We start from the raw sequence: 22,080 nt of genomic DNA, 5'->3' as shown, positions 1-22,080 counted from the left end.
CCCGAGGTGTGACTGTGAGTGTACTGTAAATGGTTGTTTGTCAACGTGTGCCTCGCAATTCGCTGGTAACCAATTCAGAGTGTACCCCACCGACAGCTCGAAGACAACTGGGATTGGCTCCAGCACGCCCGCGACCTTCGTGAGGAGAAGCAGCTCTGATAATGAATGAATTTAAAGGGACGGAAATTTTTACATTAACAACTTACCACTAAATACCAGAGATAAATGGCGGTATTGGGAACTTATTGCCTAATCAGTCATTTAGAAATGAAATATAAATGACTTCCAGCCCCCCACCGCCAAAAAAGAAACCTGATCAATCTACTACTGTACAACTAAGTTTTTTTAAGTGTATTTCCAACTTTTACCAAAAGGGGGAGCCACGTGCATCCGTGACCATTTGCCATATTTGAGATTTGTCACCGAAGAAGAAATGCAACGATGGCGCCACCTCCTGTCACTCACATTTGAAGCTAATAACGTCACGTTTATCGTCAAATGAATGACCTCCCGTTCGGTACATTTAACGTCATGTTTATCGTTGGTTAAATATTGAATAGAACCCAGCTGATTGGCTAGCACGTGCACATCATACAAGGTGAGTAGATGACGTGTTTGGAACGTTTGAGCTTGAGCAGACGTTTGCCTTTGTGTCGAGTGCCTGAGAACCACCAGCTATGCGTGACAGTAATTGGAGTAAAATATCCTCTCCTCATTGTATGTTTATTGTGCAGGACAACTGAGTCATGGCCAATGCAGAGTCTGCTATGAAGATGGCCGTGTGCCTCCTCGTGATAGCAGACCTGCTACTTGCCAAGAAGGACTACCACGATATACTGGGAGTGCCGAAAGACGCCACTGAGCGGCAGATAAAGAAAGCATTTCACGGGCTCGCCATGAGGTATCACCCTGATAGGAACAACAGCCCCGACGCTGAAGTGAGATTCAGGGAAATTGCAGAAGGTATAGTTGGTTCGTGCTATTCTGGCAACGTCCATCCATTTCCGATAACACTTTACAACACCTGTGGGCAATTTAGATTCTTCAATGAACATAATACAGTACAGTACAATAATCCTGATTTATATAGCGCTTTCACAACAGCTGCAGTTGTAACAAAGCGCTTAACAAAACAGTTAACATAAGCACAACACAACATAAAACACGGACAGTCGTGCAATCCTAACCACTTTTCCCCTCATACACTTTGTTGTTCTGGTCATGCTCAAAATGTGCACACGTCGGCTACAAGCTAAGTTTCAAATTCAACAAGAAGCTGTAGCATCCACTGACGAAAAAAGAGATTGGTTCACTTCTCCTGTCCCATGTAAAATACATTTCAATTCCAAGCGGCGACTCTCAGTTCCAAATACGCATCTGCGCTCCATCCAGCCGCACCAACGCAGACTGTCCAAAAGCGCGGAAATCTCCACTGAACAAAACGGGGCTGTGAAAAACGCTGCCCATTACAGGCGCAAAATACACAAGCGCCCCGGGGCTGTCCAGCACCGACAGTCAAATGGCGCCGACATTCCTCCCAATCAAAATCAGTGCTGGTACATGCGTGCTGCCGAGAAGGCGCAACCACCAAACACAGATTCTTGTCCTTTGACGAATGTCGTGGCCAAACATAACATGGATGGTTTTAGAATGTGACAGGACATATTAATGGCATTTCTAGTTATGCGAATGTAGAAAGTTGATTTGAGTTAACAGGCATCAGCACAGACCAAATTTGCAAGTCACGGTACTGCTGTACTGTAATCATATGTGTTCTGTCTTTGATCGTTTTTTTTTTTCAGCTTATGAGATGTTATCTGATGTTACCAGAAGAGGAGAGTACGACCAGTTTGGGGGCAGCGCCTCGTATTTCACAGCAGGCACGCAACAGAGGCGAAGCGCGCGCCAACCATTCAGCTTCAAATTGGACGACATCTTAAAGGACTTTAACATGTACAACCACAACAGCAGGCACGCCCGGCACAGGCAACACTTTGATGAACATTCCCAGAAAAAATCCCACGGGCGACACAAGAGAAACTTTGAAGGAGCCGGCTTCTTTGGCGACCTTTTCGACGACTTTGAAAAGATATTCGCCTTCCACATGCACCCCACAGAGACTGAAGGCATCTTCCGCACCGCCTCCAAACAGCACTGTAGAACAGTGACGCAGCGCAGAGAGAACATGGTGACCACATACACAGATTGCACTGCAACTTAGGAAGCAATAGCCACCTGACTCGGATACAGTAGGCTTGTAATGATGAATCAGAAAGATACATTTAAATGTGACGAGATTTCCTAAGGGGTGGGAAATTTCCTGTTGAGAAATTCCGCTAATTCCACATCATTTCTGAATCCTCTCAGCTGCCTGAGGTTCCACGCGCTGCTTCTGTTTGCTAGGCTTTTGCCAAGATGTTGGAAAACAAGGGCTGGGATTTTGTTTGTATCTTCTGAATGTGGATATTCCACCATTGTTTCAGCAAAAATCCCGAAGTCCAAAGTAGAGGTTAATTCCCATGGATAGTTTTGAAAATTCCGTGAATTTTGGAACCCTGAATGTAACATTGAAAGCTGCTGTCCCGATTATAAATGTTGCCATAAGCAGCCATGAGATTGATACTGAGGCAGACAAACTAACCACTAGATCGCCATTATGTCCATTTTGCCACCAGCTTTATATTTTTAGTTGCCCCCCCCTGTATTTGGCTAGAGGGCAATGGGGTGGCTTGCACGTCTTCATTGCTGATCTGAGGTTCTGGGATTGACTCTGCCTTAGCCTTCCTGTGTGCAGTTCCTGTTCTTATTCTCTGTGAGAACTCTTAGGTCCTGGTGTAGTTTACACCAACCTGGGTGGGTTTTACATTGTTGTCCACTTTTTCTCACATTAGGGCGTGTTTCTCAGAATATTAAATATGTACGAAACAGTGTTTTAGTGGACAGCTTAAATAAAATTGATAAAGCACCCATTTTGCCACCAAGGCCCCCCATGAAAATGTGATTGTGTAAAGCATCATGACTTTTCTGTTTTTGAGCCTTTGATTTTCTTTTGAAATGTATCAACTGGTTTTCAAATGTATGTGAGAAAAGGGGTTAAGCAGTCAAGTACTACTGTCATGCTGTATAAAAGTTATTTGTAAATACTGAAAATATCACCATGCTTTCATCGTAGTAGTAACCCACAGAATAGAGTAATACAAATGGAAACAGTTCTAACATGTTACTTCATTTCTAGTTTGTGATATGACATTGTCAGTCATGTGCAATATTTTTGTTTTTGACGTAAAAGATCCAATGCAAGCACTTTTTGTATGAGTGTGTGGATTGCTGCCTTTGCGTTTTAAAAATGTGTTTTGAGAAATAAAAAGTTAACACCAAATATCTTAGGTCATCTCAGGTCGATTAGTATGAACCCTTCATGGAGTTGCTGTGATTTAAACACGTTTTTGTGGGCAGAATCCCCACTAAAATTAAAGGAATTCTTTTGTAATCAAATCAATATCCTTCAAACATGAGTAGTGTAATCTAAAATATGTTAACCTGTATTTACCGTTCTTAATCCCTTAACAAACAGTAGAAAAGCATTTTATATTTCCATTTGTCAGTTAAAAAAAAATCCCATCACGAGTGCAAATATTTTGGTTGCACCCGTGGTTACTGTTGCGTAGGAGATTTTGTTATGCTGCCGACGTTTTATGACGTCACTTGCATGAATGTAGTTCAATCATCAAAAAAATCCCAAGTGAATCCCATGGCACGGTGATTTAGTAAACTCCAACTCCCACAATGCAACGGTACAACGCATAGTAGTTTGCGCCGCGGTGTGAAAGAGATGTCAATCGCTAGCTTAGCCACCCGCGGGACATTGAATGACTTTGTGAAGAACGGAGAAGTGTCCCATTTCTTGACAGGTCCGGATTGGTTTTGGAGCTCATGGAGGCCCTCATACCTGTCATAAACAAACTGCAAGATGTTTTTAACACAGTGGGCGCTGACATCATTCAGCTGCCGCAAATAGTTGTTGTGGGGACTCAGGTGAGAAACTGCACTTTGTTTTGGAGCCTAGCAAGTTAGTTAGCATGATACCTAGTTGTTAAAACTTCAGTCTTGAGTTCATGGCGTTTATTTCTCATCCATTGTCACTATTTATGTTTGCGATGTGTGTGTGTTAACTTACCTTAAAATAACACAAGCAAAAATATGTTTTCTTTAACACTTGAAACATCGTCACAGTACACATCGCTGTTGTTAATGTAATTACTTATTGTTCTGTTTATCGTAATAAATCCTAAAATAATTGTCGTAACGTGTAGTATATTGTTTCCTACTGAGCTTACGCTAAGCCTCTTTCCAGGCTAATGGAAAATATGTCGCAGCAATATCCTCCAGCGCATGTGTGTCTACTTTAGGTAGAAGATAAATAACTTATATTATACAATATAATGATAGTTTTCATACAGCAGCTACATTACATTTAGTTAATACCAATCAGCATGTATTCCAAAAATTGCACTTCCCATAGCACAAAACATGACCCATTATCATTAAACGCCTCTCTTCATCTAAAAAGCCGACACAGTCGAGCCTAATTGGTTTAAAGTAGTGATAGGTTTTGCCAAACGTGTTTACTTTCTGTGACCCGTTAATAGGATGTGGCAGTCTCAGCTGTTTTGGCAAGCATCAACGGGTGTTATTAGAGTGCAACAAACCAAGTCTAGGAGATGTTTTTTGTTCGTTGTTTTGTTGCTTGTTTATCCTTGCTACTGAGCTTCAAAGACGAGTAAGTAGGTATCTTATACCTACTGTAGTTTTATGAAGTACAAGTTGTACACGTACAAATAACCTTAACTCGGTGAACGTAACATCACGTTGCATTTATCCTGACTTCAACTGTAAAAAAACACCCTGCGACTTTGTCATATTTTAGTGTAATATATTTGTTTTTCTTTCTAGAGCAGCGGCAAGAGTTCTGTTTTAGAGAGCCTAGTCGGCAGGGATGTGCTACCGCGAGGCACAGGCATTGTGACCCGTCGGCCGCTAATCTTCCAGCTCGTCCACATCGATTCCGAAGACCGCCGGAAAACCAATGAGGAGAACGGTACCATTGGCGTATTCATTTTTATTTATTATTGTATCTTATCCCTGCCTCCTGTTGCACCTTCCCCTTTATTTCACTTAAACGGGCTAAACCAGGCCATCAAGCAGTTATCTATTTTTGACATATTACATTCTCAAGACTGTCGCAACTAAGCTTTAAATCAGTGATTTTATATATATAATTTTTTTTTAATAACTCCTAGTTACTGGGAAACGTTTAAACAATGTGAAATAAGGTTTCTTATTAAGACCCCTGTGTAATTCCCCCCTCATTCATAAGTAGACGAGCACCGGGCTAACCCATTTGTTGTCTCTCTCTTAAACTACAGAATTCAAGAAAAATGGGCGCTTTTACAGAGGTCTCCCTTTTATTGTTATTTGCCCTACCGTGTTTGTATACAGTATAAGGTTGCCTCCCCGTTTCCGCCCCTTTCTTTGGAGTAGCCTGTGATCAACCGCACACCCACGCGGCTTCACTCAGTTCAGATTGATTGAAAAAAAAAATATATTTTTTTTTTCCATCATTCTCTGAACATACCCAAACACCAAAAACAGCTGCAATGTCCTGAACCGCCAGCTTCACCTGAGATGACTAACAGGCTTCGTTTTCATCCTAGTTTTGTTGTGCAACTTTGATTGCCTTGCTTCTTTGTGCTTGAAGGGTTTTACTGCGCTTCTGTCATCAGCTATGAAAGCAATTTTTTTCTCCCTGCTCTTATTATTATTTTTTTCCCCCTCAGCTTTTCGCTGTGAAGTTTTTATATCCCATTGTAGCCACCAGAAAATTCCTCTTGTGAGAAGTTAAACATGTGTTGGTCACATCATTGACTGATGCCCATAATTTGAATCTCTGCAGGAATCGACGGTGAGGAATGGGGCAAATTCTTGCACACCAAAAACAAGGTAAAGTTGAAAGGAATCATGTCATACAAATGCACTCAAGTCCTGAGCACCTTTTAGATAGTTGACATTTTCTCTGTTTCTCTTTTTGTTTTGGTTTGTTTTTAGATCTACACTAATTTTGAAGAGATCCGTCAAGAAATTGAAGCAGAAACAGAAAGAATATCAGGCATTAACAAGGTATGGGCATAATAAAAAAAAACAAAGTGTAGCCATATGCTATCTACATGATACACGTAAACGCCATGACGTATGTAGTAAATTCAAATTCTATACAGTATCTCGCATACGGGCATAATAAAAAAAAAAACAAAGTGTAGCCATATGCTTTCTACATGATACACGTAAAGGCCATGACGTATGTAGTAAATTCAAATTATATACAGTATCTCGCATAAGTAAGTACACACCTCATGTTTTTGAAAATATATTTATTCTTTCATGGGGCTAAACTGAAGACATGACACTTTGCTACAGTTTACAGTTGGTGTATAGCTTGTCGTAATGTTTACTGTCCCTTTCAAATCACACATGGTGATTCAGATCGAAATCACTGGCAACAAAAGCGAGTGCACTCTGATGTAAAAATGTCTGCCTCATTTTGTAAATGTCCTTCCCCAGTGTGATGTGACTGCTTGTTGTGAATGGCAAGCAGTTGTGTTATCATGTTTTCATACTGTTCACTGGAAGTTCAATCTGGCACCTCTCATGGCAAAGAAGCGTCTGAGGATCTGAAAAAAAAGCAGTGCTGCAATATAATGGTGACCACTCAAAATCTTGACATTTTTGAAGAGAAAATTGGAAATGTTCACTTGGACTGCGGTCACTTTTGTTACCAGCGTAAATTGACAGTTAACCAAGCTGTACAATGACAGTTTTACATTACAGCAAAGTGTCATTTCTTCATTGTTGTCCCATCATAAGATGTAATAAAATATTTACTTCCCCAGTGTGATGTGACTGCTTGTTGTGAATGGCGAGCAGTTGTGTTATTATGTTCTCATACTGCTCACTGGAAGTCCAGTCTGGCACCTCACATGGGAAAGAAGCGTCTGAGGATCTGAAAAAAAGCATTGCTGCAATATAATGGTGACCTCTCAAAATCTTGACATTTTTAAAGAGAAAATTGGAAATTTTCACTTGGACTGCAGTCACTTTTGTTGCCAGCGTAAATTGACAGTTAGCCAAGCTGTACAATGACAGTTTTACATTATAGCAAAGTGTCATTTCTTTATTGATGTCCCATCATAGATGTAATAAAATATTTACAAGAATGTGAGGGATGTGCTCACCTGTGAGTTAATGGGTAGGTACCCATATACAAGCAGAAAATACCAACAAAAAACTTCTTTTTTCTTGAGTTCCACTTTGTGCATTCGCAGGTGAAGAAATGGATCAGACAAGAAATGTAAATGCAAACTTCATGTTTTACTTTATTTATTTATTTTTGTCCCCAGGGTATCAGTGATGAACCCATTCACCTCAAAGTCTTCTCACCCAATGTTGTCAACCTCACACTTGTGGACCTTCCTGGCATCACCAAAGTGAGATATGTCCAAAGATAATTGTGATCACATTCGCCCTCAAAGTGGCCCGTGAAGTCGATCCTGATGGTGAATGCTTTTGCTTTTTGCATTTGCTTGGAACTAATGCATGTCCTAAATTATGTCCTCCGTGTTGCGTCCAGGAAGAAGGACACTAGCCGTGGTCACCAAGTTGGATCTGATGGATGCCGGAACGGACGCCCTGGATATCCTGACGGGCCGAGTCATTCCTGTCAAACTTGGCATTATTGGAGTTGTCAACAGGTGACGGCGCCTGTGTCCAGTTGCACACATCAGTCATGTGGTGTGCCAACTGTGGGTTTTCATTTGACTTTTTTTAATTTTGATTTTTGCCAGGAGTCAGCTGGATATCAATCAGAAGAAATCAGTGGCAGATGCGATCCGTGATGAGTACGCTTTTCTCCAAAAGAAGTACCCCTCCCTTGCAAACAGAAGTGGAACTAAATATCTGGCCAGGACACTGAATAGGTAAGAAATGAAGCTCCTATTTTTAAAAGAGCAGTGGATACACCTGCACGTTTTCATGAAAACAAAAAATAATCATATTTAATCATTATTTGTCATAATGGTTATAAGCTACAGTTTTGGAGTATTTGCAAAGTGTTTCCAAAAACAGAAGTTATTAAAAAAATGTGGATTATAATTTAACATATGAATATGTAAAAATCACAAACGTGTTCTTGAGCCTCAGGTTATATGAAATTGCATGAATACTAAATTGTGACAAAATGCGCAACAGCTAAGTGTAGTCATGTAGTAAAATGTAAATTTCACGTGAGATCGACTCATCTGATCTTCTTGGGTGTAGATTGCTCATGCACCACATCCGAGACTGCCTCCCGGAGCTGAAAACCAGGATCAACGGGCGCCCCAGTACCAGTCGCTGCTCAACCGCTCCGGCGAGCCTGTGGAAGACCAGAGCGCCACCCTGCTGCAGCTCATCACCAAGTTTGCCGCCGAGTACTGCCACACCATCGAGGGCACGGCCAAGTACATCGAGACGGCCGAACTGTGAGTCAGGCTGCCGCCACTTGCCGAGTCAGGGAATATTCACTGGGCAAGGTGACGCCAGAGGTCATTTTGGAGAGGAACATAAAGCAGCTTAACTTTCAGCATTTTGTAGAAAGGTGCTGTATCACGTTTGCTCCATTGACTTGCAGCAGTTCTTAGACAGATCTGCCACATTCAATATGGCAAACTCGCGGACATGTCACAACAATGGACCAACCCCATATATCGTTGGCCAACCTAGCAGTTGGGCAGCTAGTGAACATTTCTGTGTGTGATTCAGGTTGTTTATCAGCACTCCCAGTGGAGATTGCCATAAAACTAAACATAAACCTAAGAATTACATGTTGTGTATTTAACCAAGCCGCCTAATCATTGGCCGCTAGCTAAATGCAACCTCCCTTAGATGGGCTAATGAAACTAGCATCAGTGCACCAGTAGATATATACCTTTCAACAACAAAGAATTTGAACACAATTTTTATTTTATTTTATTTTTTAAATCTAGCCAACCGATATCCATAAATTAAACGTGCTGAAAATTGACATTCGCTTATCGTTAACTTGCTTACAGTCATCCACTGATCTGGTGGTTTAAATTACTTTGGGTTTCACGCACACTCTTGTCACTGCTTAATCTGTATCTGGCAACGCCCTGCAAATTGCTGGACAGGTTTCAGTTTCGGGTGCCCATAGCCACCCAATGGCCACCCCCCAGATCCGCACCTGTTGGGCTCCCTGAAAATCAGTTTGACCGACCCTTCCACCTCTGCTCTTCCTCAGCTGTGGCGGCGCGAGAATCTGTTACATATTCCACGAGACCTTCGGTCGAACGTTGGAATCAGTCGATCCCCTAGGCGGCCTGACGACGATCGACGTGCTGACGGCGATCCGTAACGCAACGGTGGGTCCCTGCAACATCTGATCAGGAATTGTAACTGACGCAACCATCCGAACGGTGTGACAACCTGTTGTTTCCAGGGACCTCGGCCTGCCTTGTTTGTGCCTGAGGTTTCCTTCGAGTTACTGGTCAAGAGACAAGTGAAACGTCTGGAGGAGCCCAGTCTGCGCTGCGTGGAGCTGGTTCACGAGGAGATGCAGAGGATCATCCAACACTGCAGTAACTACAGCACACAGGTGGCAACAGGCTGTAACTACAGTATCAGTAGAATATTGTGGAAAACTTAAATTCAGTTCAAATCAGGGACATTTATGTATTTAGTAGATTCTCGACACGCAGAGGAAAATATTTCATGTTTTATAATTTGAATAGTTATAATTTGCACAAATTCATGAACGTCCCCCATTTACCATCTTGAGAAATTAGAATCTCACTAAAATAATCTAAACTATATTTATTGTTCTTGAAATTGGGTACTGCAGTAACTACAGCACACAGGTGGCAACAGGCTACAACTACAGTATCAGGAGAATCTTGTGGAAAACTTAAAATCAGGGACATTTATGTATTTAGTAGATTCTCGACACGCAGAGGAAAATATTTCATGTTTTATAATTTGAATAGTTATAGTTTGCACAAACTCATGAAAGTCCCCCATTTACCATCTTGAGAAATTAGGATATCACTAAAATAATCTAAACTATATTTATTGTTATTGAAATTGGGTAGGGATTGTCTTCTGAAAAGTATTTTTGTTATTGAAACTGTGTCTGACATTGTTAAAACAGCACACACAAAAGTCAGTTTTGTTACTGGGAAATGTTTCTAATAGAAAATATTTCATGTTTTATAATTTGAATAGTTATAGTTTGCACAAACTCATGAAAGTCCCCCATTTACCATCTTGAGAAATTAGGATATCACTAAAATAATCTAAACTATATTTATTGTTATTGAAATTGGGTAGGGATTGTCTTCTGAAAAGTATTTTTATTGAAACTGTGTCTGACATTATTAAAACAGCACACACAAAAGTCTGTTTTGTTACTGGGAAATGTTTCTAATCTAGTCACCTTGTTCAGCTACATGAGTTTGGGAAATTGACGCATCCTCAAGCGGTGGCTTCCACTCTTAATACATGTCACACCTCAAAAAAAAAGTTGAGAAGCTGGAGAGAAAGTACACAAGTATTTTATACAATACAATACAATACATGCTGATTTATATAGCGCTTTCACAACAGCGGCAGCTGTAACAAAGCGCTTAACAAAACAGTTAACATTTTATGTCTTTATAATTATCATTATTTGTGGAACAATTTATTTATATTTTTTTTAATGGTGGCGTTGAGGTGTGAACCAAAATGTAATGGAAACGTCCTTGGAGGATTGCCGACCCGTCATTTATTTAAAAAAAAAAAAATCGGAGTTTAGTGCATTACAATTTGCTTTATAATTATCATTATTTGTGGAACAATTTATTTGTATTTTTTTAATGGTGGCATTGAGGTGTGAACCACAATGTAATGGAAACGTCCTTGGAGGATAAGTGGTCACCTCCCTCTTGAGAAAGAGACTACCCATTACCAATGACATGGTAGCAAAACTGCCCTCATGGCGACATGATATGATGAACATCTCTTCATAATTAAATGTCTTTTTGTCTTGAGGTTCACAACCTGGTCGCGATTGAGCTGGCGTACATCAACACCAAACATCCCGACTTTGCTGACGCCTGTGGCCTCATGAACCACAACATTGAGGTCCAAACCCTCTGCCGTGCTTCTCTTCAGACTGTTCTTCACTGCAAATGATTTTTAATTGTAGTCATGCTGTTAAATTTTCTTCGCAGGAGCAAAGACGCAACAGAATGAGGGACCTGCCATCTGCTGTCCCACGAGACAAGGTACTGTTTTATTTGTAAATCACAATCTCCAAGACAAGAGCTGTGCCAACTTATGAGTCAGTATGATGCAGTGCAGTTTTACACCACTGAAACTACAGTCGCATTTACATGAATATAATATACAGCGTCGTATTTTTACATTAGCCACTTGACAACTGTTGGCTCCATTTTAGTGACCACAATAAAAAGTTCAAGTCCCTAATTTCATCAGAGCGAGAGAGTTATTTTCCCTCCAACCTCATGTGACAGTGTCTCCCTTGCTAATCTCTCTTCTGGCCAGCAGGCGGCAGTGGGCGGGGCTCAGGTCGCGTCTTCTGGCGATCAGGTGGACAGCGGCGGGACGGGGAACTGGAGAGGGATGCTGAAAAGGGGGGAGGAGGGCGCTGGGGGTGACAGGGCAATGCCCCAGAATCCCCTCCCCGCGAGCCCGCAGAAGGGCCATGCTGTTAATTTGCTCGATGTGGTAAGGCTGACTTTAAAGGGGAGCAAGGGAATGATTTACATGATATTATCTCGATTCCTGAAATACGGAGTTTTGTTGACGTGTTGTAACTGGTATTGATGTATGAAACAAACAGTCATTTCAGAGAGCCAAATATTTTAAATACAAACCAGCAAAAAGTCAATTTTTCATAAACTGTGCCCCTTTAACTCATCGTAACTGTTCTTTTTTCCCCCAGCCTGTACCAGTGTCCAGGAAGTTGTCTGCTCGGGAACAGAGAGACTGCGAGGTCATAGAGAGGCTTATCAAGTCCTATTTTCTTATCGTGCGGAAAAACATCCAGGACAGGTGCGGAAAGAGCGACCATGGCATGATCTCGGTTCCTTTGGAAAGTCAGAATCCTTTGCGACAGTCTTCATCGCTGTCTCACTACTTCCGTCCTCCTCCTCCTCCTACTCAGCGTGCCTAAAGCGGTGATGCACTTCCTGGTGAACCACGTCAAAGACTGCCTGCAGAGCGAGCTGGTGGGTCAGTTGTATAAATCGGTACTGTTGGATGACTTGCTGACCGAATCGGAGGACATGGCACAGCGACGCAATGAGGCGGCAGACATGCTCAAGGTACTCGAACCGATCCATATACAGTCAAACCTCGGTTTTCGAACGTCTATGTTCTCGACCAAATCGGTTTTCGACCAAAAAGTTCGGGTTTTTTATGTCTCGGATTACGACCGAAAATGGTTCTCGGCCAAACTTGACTCCTCTCACCTTCCTTACGTGATTACGACCGAAAATCGGTTCTCGACCAAACTTGACTCCTCTCGCCTTCCTTTCGCGAGGAAGTGACGCTTCCTCGTGTAGTGTTCCATTGTGAGCAGACGTGTTCAATAAAGATTTTTTTTTTCTTTAAAAGAGCGTGGTTTCGGTTTTCGAACAGCCTTTTGGAACGCATTATGGTCGAAAACCGAGGTATGACTGTATATGTATACTTAACAATACAATATTCGGTTTTCGAACAGCCTTTTGGAACGGATTATGCTCGAAAACCGAGGTGTGACTGTATATGTATACTTAACAATACAATGAGGCAATGAAACTGACTGTATTTGTTTCACCGACATAATGGCCGTCTGTGGGAAGCCAGAACGACAAAGTGTCCCGCGTTAAAAATGAGTTTGACGCCCCTGACTCAGACCGTGTTATATGCAGGCCCTGCAGAAAGCCAGCCAAGTGATTGCGGAGATCAGAGAACCGCACTTATGGTGAGAGAAGCCGCTCGCCTTCAGGCTCCTCCCCTTCCTCAGTCCACACAGCCCACCGGCCCCTGCACACAAGGTCCACGTAAGACCCGCAGTCCTCACAATACAAGGGTGATTATGTGTTCGGGTCCTCCCCTTCCTCAGTCCACACAGCCCACCGGCCCTTGCACACAAGGTCCACGTAAGACCCGCACTCCTCACAATACAAGGGTGATTATGTGTCCGGAGAAATCATAGTTACGACTGTACAGTTTGGATGAAGACGTCCTACTATCCCGTTTCCATCACTCAACCCTCAAACATCCCCCCGTGACTAGAAATAATCTATTTTTCTTATGAACCAAAGTGTATCGATAGGGATGATGTTATTATCCATTATTTTGTGTTGAATATAATTAAAGACAGACATGACAAACAAAAACAGTTGTTGTTGTCGTCACGTATCGCATCGTAACTTCCATCCCTTACCCCACCTCTAATTGAATTGAATGAAACTGTGTATTTGAGGTCTGGCAATCCTGAATTTATGTTTTTGAAAATCTTTTTTTGAATTTTTCTTACATTTGTATATTTTAAGTTGTCATCCATTATTCACTGAAACTCATCAAATCGCTGTTTTTCCTGCCCAAAAAGTGAAACTGAAACTACAGTGTGAGGGTTTTTTTATTGGGGGGGCGGGGTTGCTTCTCCAGCGATGCTGCTTCGAGTAGCCAGTGTTGACTTAACTGCTGTTACAATTTGCTAAGATGCCGTAATATTTTTTAGTAAATAAGGTGAGTTAAATGATTTTAGATTGTTTGTGTGAAGCTCTCATGCATGTATTTGTTTGCCCCTGTCTGATGTCACGTAAGTTCATGCTTGCTTGTTTTTAGCCGGGTACTCGCTTGATGAGCCTCACACAAAAAGGATCTGTTTGTGTTGAGTAATGTAACGACTGAATACAGTAGCTTGTGTAACATGGGTTCATGGTTTGTGTACATGTCAGAAGCATGGTGTTGATGCTTTGTGATCATCTCCGTTTTAGGTGCTTTGCCGCCATCTTCTGGCATGGGTTCACCATACAATACAGTAGAGCACCAACCAACACGGGCCGCGGTATTTTCAACAAGCGCCCCAAAAAACTGACAGCGACCAAATTCCACTGTGTGTTTTATTGATTTGTCATGTAGGACCCACACACACATGCGGTAACACTAAAGAGCACCAAATCAGTCGCACAGCACAGTACAGTAAGAACTGCTGTATGGCCGCCCGGTGGTTAACCATACAACATTGCTGGCACGCAAACAAAACACCCTGTGTGACTCTCATGGAAGTAGATGCTTGTTTATTGATATGAAATATGATTGGCGATACACCGATGTCCTGTTTTGGTGTGTCCCAGGTTGGGGATGAGGATGTTCCCTCTTTACCTCAGCCGGGCTCCCATTTTGCCCTTGCCACGGCCCTTAGTGCTAAAAACAACCACAGAAGAAGAAACAGCAGCGTGAAATCAGACAATTCAACTCACCACGATTTCATATGACTTTACCTCTGGTGATCCTGCACTCGGACAAGGAGGAGGTTGATCTGCAAGTAGCGTAAAGCGCAATTAACAAGGAATCCATTTAATAGTCAATAATAATAATAATACAAAAAAAGAAAGACAGCTGGCATAGGCTCCAGCACACCCGTGACCCTCATGAGGATAAAGCAGTTCGGATAATGGATGGATGCTTAATTTAGTTTTCCCTTGAAAAATAAAATTAGTATAGTATTTTTTTTTTGACAACCTAATTTTATGCAGTTGAAAGGATTACTTTTTGGGGGGGGGCGATTATTTGATACACTAGTGTTTTACTTGTTTTGAACCAATGCATCACTAGGCTTATTGGCATATACCAAAGTATCTTTTTTTTTTTTCTTGATAATGACTCCGGTACAAAAACTGCAATCAGGACATCCCTCACTAAAATTCTCTTTTTTTTTTAAATGAATGTTTGAAAAATGAATTTTTAAGTTGATTGAATATATTCCTCACTCTTACAGTTTCTCTGATTTTCAGGAACAAAACATGGAAAGGAAAATGTGTTGAAATGGAAAACAGTGCTGAACATTTTTTGCATTACATAAAAACAAACCAAATCATATATACAGCAGGTTCAAATAAACATGGAGTTGGAAATATATTTCCTCCAACCCGTTCTTTACTGTTTTTATCATAGAATTAAGCAAGAATTGCTGTCATGCTGAAATGTATGGAGAGACTCACGTCACACTTCTGCCTTTTGAACTTGTCGTTGAGGTCGTACTTCTCCGTCTCCAGTTGCATCAGCCACTGCCACAGCTCGTTAGCCTTCTCCCTGCACACACGCATGCACGCACACAATTGCAGATTTCATCCCATACTCAATATGAATCAATTTGCCGTGCTGCGGAGACCCTCGTTTGTCCTACTTGAGCTTGTCGTCACTCAAGTGGTCGATGTTGAGCGGCTTCCTGCGCTCAGCCAGAATCTTCTTCTTCTTCTCTCTCTCTGTCTGCTTTTTGCCTTTCTTTTCACTCTGTTTGGGCATAATTTGAGTATTTACAAGTGCAAGATTCAGTAAATGCACTTGAATCCATGCTGCACAAAGCCTGTCCCGATTGACTTCGAATGCAAGAGCTGCAGCGCAGATTATTGACTCTGTTCTGTTTTTTGTTTTTGGGGGGGTTGCAGTTTATGACAGAGTTACGCTACGGCAGCATATGGAGAGCTGTGCCTAATATTTTGACCTACTTGGGTTGGTGAGGAATCTAAAAAAAAAAAAAAAATTGCTAATTCAGTAATGTATTTGAAGTTGACTTTTGAAATATATTTTTTTATCATCAGTTTGTCTTTAATTTTCCCATGTGAAGTACAATTTGTAAGATAAACTCCCAAAACAATTTGCTCAACATTTAAAATAAAACTAATCCGATTGCTCTAATGAAATCACCCCAAAAAACTAAATAAATTGGAGAGAGCAGTGAAAGAATAATATCCGCTACCTGATGCAAAATATGTTTTAGATGGTGGCATTTTCAGCAACAGAAGCTGAAATTTTTGCATGAGGTCCTAATCATTTTGTTTTGTAAAGAAGCCGCCTTTGCGTGACCAGATATGTCAAAGTAAGAAGCTGTGTGACCTTCTGTCCGGCGCCGTACTGCTGAGTCATGCTGGAGAGGACCTTCTTCTTCTTGGCGTCTTCGTCATGCTTCTTGCGCTGCTCCTCCTGCTCTCTTCGCTCCTTCTCCTCCTGGATGTAACACACACACACACACACACAAACGCGCACGTGTCACTGATCAGGTCATCGCATATTTTCTTAACTTGTGAGAACTTACGGCAAGCCTGGCCTGCCTCTCTTTCTCCATCTCGGCTCGGATCCTTTGCTGCTCCGCTCTCTCGGCACGACGCTTTTCCTTTAAGGAAACGAATTTGAAGCTTTCACTTGGACAAAAGTAGCACGATCGTCACAAAAATGATTTGAATGAAATGTATTCGAATCTTTGTGTATGCATGCAGCACAGAATTTTCCCAGTGCGGACCCTTGCTGCTTGGCAGACTTCGAGACTTCGTGGGGCACAATTGGAACTGCCCCAGTGCATTGCAAACTGCGCGTATGCAGGGGCCAACTGATGTGCATGCGGTGCAGGTATTCGTTTGACCATCATGTCTGTCAGTTTGAGTGTGTATGGCTTTAAAAGGTGGGGGCTGGTGTGGTGAGTGACGTGGGGGTCAGCACAAGAGCCAGTCTGCAAATGGAGCAACTCAACTTCAGGTTTCCTCCATTTTTTGTGTCAATACTCAATTTATTTTGTGTATTTTGAGTGACGTTGGGAAATTTCTTCAAATTTGCTGCAGATTTGAGGGTCTCGACTCACAATTCTGTTGACGAGGGCGACGAGCTCCTCTTCCTCCTTCTTCCTCTGGATGAAGTGAGCCTCGATGAGTGACTGCAGCTCGGACAGATCTTTCTCTTGACGCTTCCTGTGGATGTCCTGCACTCACAAGTAATGTACGTCTTTTTTTTTTTTTGCTCTCTCGGCACGACGCTTTTCCTTTAAGGAAACGAATTTGAAGCTTTCACTTGGACAAAAGTAGTACGATCGTCACAAAAATGATTTGAATGAAATGTATTCGAATCTTTGTGTATGCATGCAGCACAGAATTTTCCCAGTGCGGACCCTTGCTGCTTGGCAGACTTCGAGACTTCGTGGGGCACAATTGGAACTGCCCCAGTGCATTGCAAACTGCGCGTATGCAGGGGCCAACTGATGTGCATGCGGTGCAGGTATTCGTTTGACCATCATGTCTGTCAGTTTGAGTGTGTATGGCTTTAAAAGGTGGGGGCTGGTGTGGTGAGTGACGTGGGGGTCAGCACAAGAGCCAGTCTGCAAATGGAGCAACTCAACTTCAGGTTTCCTCCATTTTTTGTGTCAATACTCAATTTATTTTGTGTATTTTGAGTGACGTTGGGAAATTTCTTCAAATTTGCTGCAGATTTGAGGGTCTCGACTCACAATTCTGTTGACGAGGGCGACGAGCTCCTCTTCCTCCTTCTTCCTCTGGATGAAGTGAGCCTCGATGAGTGACTGCAGCTCGGACAGATCTTTCTCTTGACGCTTCCTGTGGATGTCCTGCACTCACAAGTAATGTACGTCTTTTTTTTTTTTTTTTTTTTTTTTTTTTTTTAACATGCATTTCATGGGATCAAACTCACATCAAAATCCACTTTCTCGCCATCCGGGATCTTTGGGGCAGTAATGTTTGACATGAATCTGCAATTGAGCAAAAAAAGGGTTGATAACTAGCAGAGAAAACAAGAAACATGTCGTGTTAATCAAGTGAAAACAACTTACTTTGGTTTTGGCTTTGAGTCATCTTAAAAAAAAGAGAGAGAGAGAGAAAACAGACATTATGACTCATGCAGAGTTTATTATTCCATCATTGGATTATAGCAGAATAAAAATATGTAAAAAGAAAAAAAAATGTAAATTGTTTTTTTAAAAAAAATAAAGGTTCCAAAACTAGATTCCTTTAGTGCTGAATAGTGATACTGTAAATAAAAATGAAAAATTTAAAAGACAAATTTTAAAAGTATTAGAATACTTTTTTTAAATGAAAGTTCTTATAAATAAAACGAGAAAAAAACTTAAGATCAGTTAAATCGGGTTCCAATTAAATGAATATTTAGAAAGATGGATACAGTCATACACTGTAGAAGAAGGGGAACGCTCTTACCTTCTTCCTCCCTTCACACGAAACATAGAAAAAAAATGAAATACAAATTAGCTCTATTTACTACAAAGACATTCGAAATACATCATATGCTGTATCATATAACAGTGGCCACATACTGAGTCTCTTCATCCATGACCTCTTCTGTGTCAGACATGTTGTTCTTGAGGCAGGCTCTTACAAATAAATCTTTTTTTTTAAACAAAGAGAAATATTTCTGATTAATAAACAGCATAGTGACACATTCACACGGTTTAAAAGGAGACGGTCCACTTTTAGAGCGCACACAATGACCATGCAACATCACCCTGGCCCTGGGGAGATGCAAGATCTATTTGCTATCATATCACATATCATTTGAAATATTATATTTATTTGAGGTTTTTTTTTGTTTGTTTGTTTTTTTTTTTGCTGCCTTTGCTCCCCCAACCCAATTTACCCATAAGTTTAACTTGGCCTTATTTCTACCATCCAACAAAAAACACGTATCAATATATATATATATTTTTTTTTTAATCTGAAAAACAATCCAAAAATAATGTTTCGTTATGTTTCTATAAAAATGTAAATTAAAAAAAAGCCAGAAAATATTCGAAATTATTATTTTTGTAGTTTAAAAAAAACATTTAAATAATCGTATTTTTATATGAGATTGCCTTGAATATCATCAGGGTTGGGCTAGCAACGACACCGGTCTGATTTTAAGGTTTGGGTACTTGTGGATGCTGTCGATACTGTAACAACCACTGATACATTGGGCAAAAAATGCTTTATGTTCACAATTTTTTTTCTCATTGTCTTAAATAAAAATAAAAAATCCAAAAGGGATCAGGACTTGTAAGTACCTGTACTGGTATTGTTATGAAAAAAAAGTGGTGTCAAACATCCCTGAATATTGTATAATATAATAAAATAACAATTTTACTGACATTATGTTATGTATTGTAGATATATATATTTCAAAATTTCAGTTCATCTTAAGGATAAAAATGCAACCCAAAAATCCTCACAAAATTAAGTCTATTATCTATATTTATTTTGATTTCCTGAACAAATACATTGATTAATAGTTTGTATTAGTTTGTATATAAATAAATTAGTTTGTAAATAAAATGACATAATTTATATTTAATAATTTTTATTATCTATATTTATTTTGATTTCCTGAACAAATATATTGATTAATAGTTTGTATTAGTTTGTATGAAATAAAATGACAATTTATATTAAATAATTTCAATTAAAATCCAATCCTGAAAAATGTTAGTACATGTAATAGTATTAACAATGGATGCAAATTAAAAAAAACATTTTTCATCCAAGTCCAAATTTTTTACATCAAATACATCATATTGTTTTACATCAAATTTATGTAAATTGTATCGCAAAAGACTATCATTATCAAAAGATATTCATATGCCATTGTCTAAAAAGCCTAAGGTTGTTTTCATTATGGTTATGCGGAGTATTTAATTGCTGTATCATTAAATCCAGCTTCAATTCAAAGAGTCCTTACCTGCTAGCTGAGCGTGTGGCCGACTTCACCTCCTTGATCTTGACAAAGTGTGCCCCCCCCTTCATCCCCCCCCCCTCCTTTCAATCCAAGTACACGCCATGCGCTCGTCCTGCTCGTCCTTTGTGCTCATGTGACACGAGCGCCCTATGGGGAGCATGGCCGCTGTAGGACAGCTGCGAGCCCTGTGCCCATGTCACGCAAATCGAAACGCACCACAGTAGAAACAAAGGGAGGCAAGACCCTTTTTTTTTCCTTCTTTATTTATTTTTTTTCATTGCTAAAAATAAAACAAAGCTTCATCCAACACATCGTTTGGACTTACTCGTGCTCTGCAGGTTGAGGCTGTGTCCACATGTACGCCGCCGTTTTTCCACAAATACAACTAAAAACGTTTTTATTTTTTATTTTTTGGTATGCTTTCAGTAAAACGCCTAAGTTGCCACAAGACCCCCCCCTTCATCCCCCCCCCCTCCTTTCAATCCAAGTACACGCCATGCGCTCGTCCTGCTCGTCCTTTGTGCTCATGTGACACGAGCGCCCTATGGGGAGCATGGCCGCTGTAGGACAGCTGCGAGCCCTGTGCCCACGTCACGCAAATCGAAACGCACCACAGTAGAAACAAAGGGAGGCAAGACCCTTTTTTTTTCCTTCTTTATTTTTTATTTTTTATTGCTAAAAATAAAACAAAGCTTCATCCAACACATCGTTTGGACTTACTCGTGCTGTGCAGGTTGAGGCTGTGTCCACATGTATGCCGCCGTTTTTCCACAAATAGAACTAAAAACGTTTTTATTTTGTTTGTTTTTTTGGATGCTTTCAGTAAAACGCCTAAGTTGCCACAAGGTAGCGCCAAAACCCTGGCTAAATCAAAAGTCGTAATTGGTCTCAAGGAAGCATTGGGCAGTGGGGTGTCCGAATCCTTTTTTCTTCACTGAAAATCTCACCGATTGAAGTGAGTTGAGGAGTTTCTTTTAGACATAAGTTGTGCTTTGCACATTGAACCTCAACTTAAAAATATACGTACGTCTAAGCAATTAGCTTGCTTTGTGGCGCTAGCTAACATTATTGCCATCCATGTACCGCGAATGAAACGATTGTTTTAGGCCAAGAAAGACTTGTCTCGTGTTCATGTGGACGCAGCCTGAGAGAAACACACTTTGAAGAGGCGTGCCACAAGTAAAATAAAAAATGCAGAGTCATTGTAAACACAGGCTAGATCGGAAAATTCAGTGGAATAGCTTGAAGCCAATCAGGGAAAAGTCTCATAACGAAAAAAAAAACTTTTAAAGGGAAAGGCAACAATCTTCGATGCGCTTTCACTTGTCCCAAAACGCCTTTCGGATTCCTATTGAGTTTGTGGAATATGACTGAGGCAGCAAAATCCAGATGTTTTTAGCCATCTCAGAGGGGCGGCCATTTTGCCACTTTCTGTCGCAGTTGCTCAGGTAACAACCACTCATGGCTCACCGGCTTTCTCTAGCTGAGCCATGATTGGTCATTACCTGAGCCCCTGAGGCACGGTGATGTCTTTTTCAGTCGGCAACAAGTGCCAAAATGGCCGCCCCCCCTGAGATGAACAAAAACGGGTGGATTTTGTTACCTAACTCATATTCCACCAATACAAGGTCAATCAGAATGCCATGTTTAAGACTCGTAGGGCTGCATAGAACATATGCTTCATATTCAAGAAAATATTTGGGGTTGGCTTCCCTAATTTATGACATTAAAATGGGTAAATTTGACCCACAACATAACAAGAAGTTAGTCAGTTCAGTGCAATTTAGCGTGATATATACATACGGTATATTAAGAAACATTTTTTTGAAAGCTTCTCATTTGATCCACAGTAGCATTAGCGTGAATGCTAGTTGATCTGCATGAACATATATTTTGCAATTAGCACATTATTTCATTCTTTTTTTTTTTTTTTAACAATGATGTATTTTATAAATGAAGTGATTTTTTTTTTTTTTTTAAGAGAATTAAAAGATGAAATGCTAGCTGCATAACAACACGGTGACGTTTTGACTATATTCGCATTGGCATTAGCATCGACACCAATTCTGTCTGGTCGGAATGTCACTTTTTTGTCACAGTGATCCGTGACGAGTCTAAAAAACATTTTTGGGTTGCGCAAATTTCATATAATAATAATTAAAATATTCAATTGAATAATAATCAACTCAGCGGTTGTGATTTAATCTTTCCTCACTGCTGGATTAAAAACTGTTATGCTACAAGTGCAAT

The 22,080-nt window shown here is 40.6% G+C and overlaps 3 protein-coding genes across 3 annotated transcripts; 2 read left to right on the top strand and 1 right to left on the bottom strand.

The window, feature by feature from the left end:
• Window positions 1–405: 405 nt before the first annotated feature.
• On the top strand, window positions 406–3,379 carry dnajb9a (DnaJ heat shock protein family (Hsp40) member B9a). The gene is made up of 3 exons (XM_019894881.1): window positions 406–598; window positions 735–963; window positions 1,803–3,379. The coding sequence occupies exons 2-3, from the start codon at window positions 747–749 to the stop codon at window positions 2,219–2,221; spliced, it is 636 nt and encodes a 211-aa protein (XP_019750440.1). The 5' UTR covers window positions 406–598; window positions 735–746; the 3' UTR covers window positions 2,222–3,379.
• Window positions 3,380–3,806: 427 nt separating this feature from the next.
• On the top strand, window positions 3,807–13,496 carry LOC109530832 (dynamin-1-like protein). The gene is given in 20 exon segments (XM_074895044.1): window positions 3,807–4,035; window positions 4,954–5,098; window positions 5,954–6,000; window positions 6,106–6,177; window positions 7,455–7,554; window positions 7,557–7,610; window positions 7,685–7,805; window positions 7,899–8,030; window positions 8,371–8,423; window positions 8,426–8,573; window positions 9,353–9,473; window positions 9,551–9,746; window positions 11,020–11,066; window positions 11,140–11,232; window positions 11,322–11,375; window positions 11,659–11,838; window positions 12,056–12,165; window positions 12,278–12,437; window positions 13,026–13,196; window positions 13,313–13,496. Coding segments are annotated over 19 exon segments (1,992 nt in total). The 5' UTR covers window positions 3,807–3,933; the 3' UTR covers window positions 13,083–13,196; window positions 13,313–13,496.
• An 889-nt stretch (window positions 13,497–14,385) lies between these two features.
• On the bottom strand, window positions 14,386–19,954 carry tnnt2d (troponin T2d, cardiac). The gene is made up of 12 exons (XM_019894791.1): window positions 19,834–19,954; window positions 18,437–18,493; window positions 18,321–18,331; window positions 17,939–17,960; window positions 17,800–17,857; window positions 17,600–17,716; window positions 16,421–16,498; window positions 16,222–16,332; window positions 15,512–15,618; window positions 15,327–15,417; window positions 14,607–14,644; window positions 14,386–14,529 (listed from the first exon to the last, which is right to left on the bottom strand). Exons 1-12 carry the CDS (start codon window positions 19,896–19,898, stop codon window positions 14,484–14,486), a joined length of 801 nt encoding a protein of 266 aa, XP_019750350.1. The 5' UTR covers window positions 19,899–19,954; the 3' UTR covers window positions 14,386–14,483.
• Window positions 19,955–22,080: the final 2,126 nt, after the last annotated feature.

This window comes from Hippocampus comes, unplaced genomic scaffold (genome assembly GCF_001891065.2).
Source record: "Hippocampus comes isolate QL1 unplaced genomic scaffold, H_comes_QL1_v1.1 scaffold319, whole genome shotgun sequence".
Classification (NCBI taxonomy): domain Eukaryota; kingdom Metazoa; phylum Chordata; class Actinopteri; order Syngnathiformes; family Syngnathidae; genus Hippocampus; species Hippocampus comes.
This window is presented reverse-complemented; position numbering and strand designations above follow the sequence as displayed.

Excerpts from the sequence above, each read along its gene's own strand:
- dnajb9a (XM_019894881.1), top strand. The coding sequence starts at position 747 with ATGGCCAATGCAGAGTCTGCTATGAAGATGGCCGTGTGCCTCCTCGTG. Across the intron at positions 964-1,802 it reads ATTCAGGGAAATTGCAGAAG|CTTATGAGATGTTATCTGAT; the intron begins GTATAGTTGGTT and ends TTTTTTTTTCAG.
- tnnt2d (XM_019894791.1), bottom strand. The coding sequence starts at position 19,898 with ATGAAGGGGGGGGCACACTTTGTCAAGATCAAGGAGGTGAAGTCGGCC. Across the intron at positions 18,494-19,833 it reads GCCACACGCTCAGCTAGCAG|AGCCTGCCTCAAGAACAACA; the intron begins GTAAGGACTCTT and ends TTTATTTGTAAG. Across the intron at positions 15,418-15,511 it reads TTGAGTGACGACAAGCTCAA|GGAGAAGGCTAACGAGCTGT; the intron begins GTAGGACAAACG and ends GCGTGTGTGCAG.